The sequence below is a fragment of the Asterias amurensis genome, chromosome 7 (genome assembly GCF_032118995.1).
Source record: "Asterias amurensis chromosome 7, ASM3211899v1".
Classification (NCBI taxonomy): domain Eukaryota; kingdom Metazoa; phylum Echinodermata; class Asteroidea; order Forcipulatida; family Asteriidae; genus Asterias; species Asterias amurensis.
The window spans coordinates 21,112,415-21,118,968 of record NC_092654.1 but is presented as its reverse complement, the minus strand read 5'-3'; the positions used below and the strand labels follow the sequence as shown (position 1 = coordinate 21,118,968).

At 40.6% G+C, this 6,554-nt stretch overlaps 1 protein-coding gene across 1 annotated transcript; it reads left to right on the top strand.

Moving 5' to 3' along the window:
- The first annotated feature begins 353 nt into the window (after positions 1–353).
- Positions 354–3,930, top strand: LOC139939808 (vesicular acetylcholine transporter-like). Its single transcript, XM_071935938.1, has one exon. The coding sequence runs from the start codon at positions 701–703 to the stop codon at positions 2,099–2,101; it is 1,401 nt and encodes a 466-aa protein (XP_071792039.1). The 5' UTR covers positions 354–700; the 3' UTR covers positions 2,102–3,930.
- Positions 3,931–6,554: the final 2,624 nt, after the last annotated feature.

Here is a 6,554-nt window from a genome sequence, read left to right as displayed (position 1 = left end):
AAAAACCACAACCGTGGTCGACGTGAACGAGGTCCACGTTCACTCGAATCTAAAGGTCCCTATTAGTTCATCCCACGTGACCGTGTTTCAGCCAACCAGAATACAGAACAAGCAAGAGGCGTGTTATAACACCCATTAATCTTCCTCGGGCTCACTGGGGAGTACAACTCCGAGCTCTGAAGGCTTCATACACAATCTCACGGGTAACCATTTATACCACCGATTGAAGGGAAGCAATTTTAGTTAAGATCTTGCACAAGAACACAAACAAAATAAGACGTAAATTGATAATGCCCGAGGTGCGAATTCGGGCCATTCGTGCCCACAAATGGCGCGTTCACCTAGAACATTATGCGATGGGTGAATAGTTGTAACCATCGCGCCATTCGTGCAAAATAATGGAGCGATTTTAACAATAGCATGACGTCCCATGTGTGGGAACTATCCTGTACATCAGACTATATAGTTTTAAATCCACCTCTGGCCACATACAGCGACAACCCTGAGTGAGTAGTTGTAAAAGGCCGCGACAATGCCAAAACTTCTCTCTGCATGCTCTCAGCTGTGACGAAGAATCAGGCGATAATATGTTGATGTCTGTTTAGATTTTGTCGATCATGAATAGTTTGGACTATATGCTGTACGAGTCCAAAGTCGCACATATGAGCAGCGAGTAACACATAATAATACAAACCAAGCAATGAATTTTAACGGAGGAAATTCCGAGAAGTGGTTGAGGGTTTTCACGAGTATCGGCTGTCAATATTTGGATAGCTGTATGCATGGCGCAGTGGTGCCTCTTCTTACAGAAGTACAGTGGCAACAGAGCAGTAACGCCACTAGTGAGACACCAAAAGGTACTGCATCATTCGCCTTGGCTGCCACGTTCGTGTCCACTGGAATCGTGGAGGTATTATTCTCACCGATTGCAGGTTTAGTTGCTGACCGGTGGGGACTTGATATAGTACTTCTCTTCGGGTTGCTTTGTTCTACATTTAAATGTCTTCTCTACGGACTTACACCTTTAACTCCACTTATTTTGCTGAATAACCGTTGTTTGCAGGGCGTGGTGAGTGCATGCACCCAAACCATGGCCATGGCTAGGATTCGAGACATCTATGACGAGGCTTCATTGGAGTGCACGATAGTAACTGGAGTGGCAATGTGCAAGTTATCTTTCAACTTATTCGCGGCTTTATTTGTAGGCGAGCTCTTCCGACACCTGAACAACCGTGTTTTCCTCTTGTTCTTGTCTGTTGAATTCATACTCATTGTGAGTGTGATGTTGACGTTTCGAACTGAAAACTTTCACAAAAAGGAGGAAACTAAGTCCGACCATGGAGCCGACGACGCAACGAGACAAGTCGACCAGAAGACAAATCGTTCTGTGCGATGGCGAGCCATTTTCGATGTCCAAGTGTTGATTGTGGCACTAAGTTTCTTGGTAGGTGCCCTAGGACACACAGCACTCGAGCCTACTCTTGCAGTCTGGGTGGACTACATGTTCGGAGACGGTACAGTATCAACAGCTCATATACTTGGCTTATGTGGGTTCTCCGTTCTATTGAGTACCGCATGTTGCACCTATGTCCTCGGAACTTTAAGTCACAACTTGACGTGGATATTCTGCTTCGCATCTCTATGCACCGCAGGACTACCCTTGGTGTTAGTCAAATTCTCCTCATCACTCACCGTAGCTTCAATCTACTTGGCTGTGTTTTTCTTCGGACTACAAGCATCTCGTGTGATATTGATCACCATGTGTTCTACGATCGCTGTCATGAGACACCCTGAAGCTTACAGCCTAGTGTTCTCCATCGTGAACTTGGGTTGGGGCGCTGCATCTCTCCTTGGACCTCTCGTAGCTCCGTTTCTATTTGGATCTTCCTGTACTGTCTGTGTGATTGGTGTAGCTTGTATTTTAACAGCTCTACTGGCATTTTTGCTCCGGAATCTTGACTCCAAAGATGGACTAAACTTCATGGATTGCTTCTCTGTCAAGGCATTTAGTGATGATGGATATCAGTTGATAGCAACCAACGAAGACATTCCATTTACTTATGAACAAAAAGAATTCATGATACAAACCAACAATAAATAAATACTAACATCATTTTTTGGAGTCAAAATTTTAACAAATTTATTTGATTAAAGATGCTATGTCAGATTTTTTGCCCCAAACATTAAAAAACATTTCAAAGAGTATCACCCGCTCTTACGAAAAACAGTTTAACTTTTACTTTTAATGGTCAGGAACCATGACAAAAATTTAAAACGTTTCTTATAAAACACATAAGAATTGGTCACGTGATATATTGTCGGGATCCCGACCAAAACTAATTTTGAGCACTTTATTTCACTGCTACTAATAATTGGCGGACTTTTTCGAGCAATGGCTCAAATGAAAGCTTGTAACTTTCTCGACCCCCATCAAAATACCTATTGAATTTTAAATCAAAATGTTTGGGTCAAATCGGCCAAAAATCTGACATAGCATCTTTAATTGCTCCAATTTCCACCCATAACTTCCTAAAGCATTTGGATGATGATTTTGTCAAACATTTAATCTACTCTCACAAAAAGTCTTATTTAAAGGCATTGGTTGGACACTATTGGTAATTACTCAAAATAACTGTTAGCATAACAACTTGTTTAGCCCCGAATGGACAATAATTATTGTCACTATTCAATAGTTTGAAAAAGAGCACATCCATTTTTTTAAAGGCCCCAAAAGACATGTGGCATTGGTTTTCTTTCCAAACAAGTTCTTGTTTATTGTTGGGGTTGACGTTGCCGGCTCTGGGTGACATAAATAAAATGGCGGTTTTGATACAGCAATATATAGATTATTTAAAGGCCTGGACACTATTGGTAATTACTCAAAATAATTGTTAGCATAAAAACTTACTTAATAACGAGCAATGGAGAGCTGTTCATAGTATAAAACATTGTAAGAAACGGCTCCCTCTGTAGTAACATAGTTTGTGAGAAAGGGGTAATATCTCAATCGTATTTTAAAAGACTTCAGGCCTGAAGCCTTTTTATGCTTCTGAAAGCACACAAATTGGTGCAACAAGGGTGTTTTTCTTTCATTATTCTCTTGCAACTTCGATGACCAATTAGGTCAAAATTTCCACAGATTTGTTATTATCCTTATGCATATGTTGGGATAGGCCTATACACCAAGTGAGAATACTGGTCCTTGACAATACCACATTGCCTTTAAATGCAGCAGTGTATTGTGCTTTAACGCTTAAAGATATGGTATTATAATTAATTGATTAAAAAGTGTGATGGTGAACTGCAATTTTTTTAATTTATTTTTTATTTACGGCTTTAAATTATCATTATAGGGCGAAAGTTGATATCGAAACAGGATTTTAAAGCAACAGATTTTTTAACCAATTCTGTCCTCCAAATTGTGACAAATTTGCTATAGATTTAACGAATCAATCTAATTTGTCTTTGCTAAACTGGATAAATTCTACTATTTATTTGTTGCACTTTATCGCACATTTTGTCATGTTTGAATTTCAAGGGATAAACAAATCCACCCTCCTCATTTTCGCTTGGTTTTGACTTTGAGCAGCCCACTAAAAAAATCTATATACATGTATATATCCCTGCCACTTTTCGACTTGATTTGAGCTAGCAGTAAAAGATAAACAAATATTACCCTCCTATTTTCGACTAGTTTTGGCAGCTCATTTTTACTTTGTTCTCCTAAAAGTATTTTATGGGGAAAAACAGTATAACTTATAAACAACTTCAAGAAAATTTGCTATAAAATAATGTTACAAAAACAAGCGAAGAAAGAAAAATGGTAGTAGAAATGAACATGTTCTTTAATCTTAACACACCAGTTGTATGTACTATAGACCAATACCTTTAGCTATATTTCCTGATGACTAACACACTGTATCTTGTCGTGGGTTCGTTTCTAGATGTGATAATAAATAATTTTGAATTTATAAGTTCACTTATGTATAGTATATGGATCCGTGAGCTTTGTGAAAGATGGATTTTTGTAAAAGCCCTTTGGATCGGGTTTACCATGCATGATGGCACTGTATTAATAGAGTCGACTCAAAATTACCGGACACCGCGGGGTTGACCCAGGGAAGCTTATCGAACGCACCCATGCAATGAAGTTATTTCCCCTTGAATGTTTTGTTACACTCTATTGTCATTTTGCCCTAATAATAGAGCAAGGTCGAGTAGTCAGTCCAGCTATACGAATACAACAATATTGGTATGATGACCGTAATGCATTCAAACACACAGCTCACCACAAAACTCAAGACTTTACAGGGTGGAGGCAAAATAGAAGTTGAATGGGATTGGTGACATTTTTTCAAATGGATATGCATTCGTGCGCGTAGTAAGTCTTGGTGCAAGACGTTTTTCGTTTTTATAAACAGCTCCAGCTGGTTATTATTAACCGTTTAAACACCCCCACGTGACGCGCTATCCACCAATAGGAATAGCGAAACTGTCTGAGGTATTTATGAACATCCCACGGGATGCGGTTCTAAGTGTGAGGTCTCGAAAATAAGTGGAACATTACTTCTTTCTCGAAAACTGCGTTACTTCAGGCAGAGCATGGAGGAAGGAATAGAAGGAGCTCGAACGACCCGCAAAACCGCGAATACCCTGACAATGCCCCTGTCTGGCCAGTGGAAAAAGATAGGAGACCTCCAGCTGTACGGCCGATTAACGAGCAGGATTAGATTTCTTTGTACAGAACGTGCGGTACCGCCGCTCTGCACCGTTGCCTTCGTGTAAAGTTGAATCATTGGAGACAAGAATTGTGAATATACACGTGTTCATTTACTGTTTTTGGTGTTTCATTGAAGCATCATGGCATATTTTTTCATTTTTTTTTGACTTTCCGGTCAATAGCGGTGGTTCAAAATTAGGGTACTAGCACACGAGGGTGGTTGGTATTCAATAGTGTTTTTCGATTTGGTGAGCACAAGTGTACACAATTTTTATCAGGTCTCAAAAAAGTTGTTTTTTGTATTATATCCATACGACATACGACACCATGGTTGAGTGAAGAACCAAGTGCGCACGCGCAAACTCGCATACGCCAGGTCGCCCATTGTTTGTATAAGGTAAGTCGGTGATTACGAGGTATTGTTAAACGACCGCGGTACCGCAGGTTCGACTTTTGAAGTCCCTTCGTTCGAGCTCCTTCTATTCCTGCCTCCATGGGCAGAGCGAGCCATTTCTCACAATGTTTTATACACTATCAACAGCTCTCCATTACTTGTTATCAAGTAAGTTTTAATGCTAACAATTATTTTGAGTAAATACCAATAATGCCAAGTGCCTTTATTAAGTATACCACCATGCAGCCTCAAAAAAAATGTGTTACTCTTCTTTGCCAACAACACACCTCTACTGCTACAGTACCCCTCCTCAACACGTACCAACCCCAATTTAAAATGTTGACCTTAGTATTTTAGTGCTCCATGTGATTATGCACGTGGCCTTTCTTCAAGTCTTTACTGTCTGATTGGTAATTAGCTAGATTTCGAACACATCGTAAAAAGTAGAATGTGCGTTTCAGAACTTATGTAGACCCCCTAATAAAGCAAAGAGGGTCTCAACAGGATTATGTGCCCAAACAATGAACCATGCATAATTATGCGAGATGAAGATTCATCCTGTGATCAAGCCGCAAGACCGTCTAGCGCCCTCCAGCGAGGTAAATTCGACAAAATTTACACTCAGCCTTAGCTACCACGCTAGTCTTGGTGCAAGACGTTTCTCGTTTCCTTTTCACGCACACCGCGGCCAACTCACCGACAGCGCACGAACCGACTCACCTGACTTTAGTCCACTCACCGCCCCGGAGAACGGGGCGGTGAGTGAACTATGAGTCAGGTGAGTCGGTTCGCGCGCTGTCGGTGAGTTGGCCGCGGTGTGCGTGAAAAGGAAACGAGAAACGTCTTGCACCAAGACTACTACCATGCATGTTTACCCCAATACAATTAGTTAACTTTTACATATTATGGTGGATATGATACCATGATTTGGTTTTGGCAATCCTTGCTCTATGGGTTCGGTAAAGTGTTAAAATTACACTACACAGTGCAGACCCATAGTGTCCACCATGTCTCAAAAAGGGTTACAGGAATGTCACAAGCCACAAGAAACATAGGCCTACAAAAAGTTACACAGACCATGGACGCATAGACACACAAATGGCCCGAGACTTATACAATTTATTCACAATTGGCGTTCTCTCTGATTAACCAGAACGGGGGGCCGATTTCACAAAGATCTCAGATTAATCGTAACTGCAAATCAGTCGTAGTTGCTATATGAGTGTCAAAATACAAATCACTACTGATACTGAAAATTTGTCTTACGATGAACTTTATTTATTTGTAAAATCGGCCCCAGTGAGTCCGGCAGCGCGTTTATCCTGATGAGTTATGTGATTTTCTGAACCCGTAGCCTTGTCCAAAAGAGTGTTTTATCCTTTATGTAAATCCAATTACCATTAGTAAGAAGACCCCTTTAAACTGTTTCTCCCGAGCTAT

Bases quoted from the DNA above. Each gene is read 5' to 3' on its own strand.
- LOC139939808 (XM_071935938.1), top strand. From the start codon at position 701: ATGAATTTTAACGGAGGAAATTCCGAGAAGTGGTTGAGGGTTTTCACG.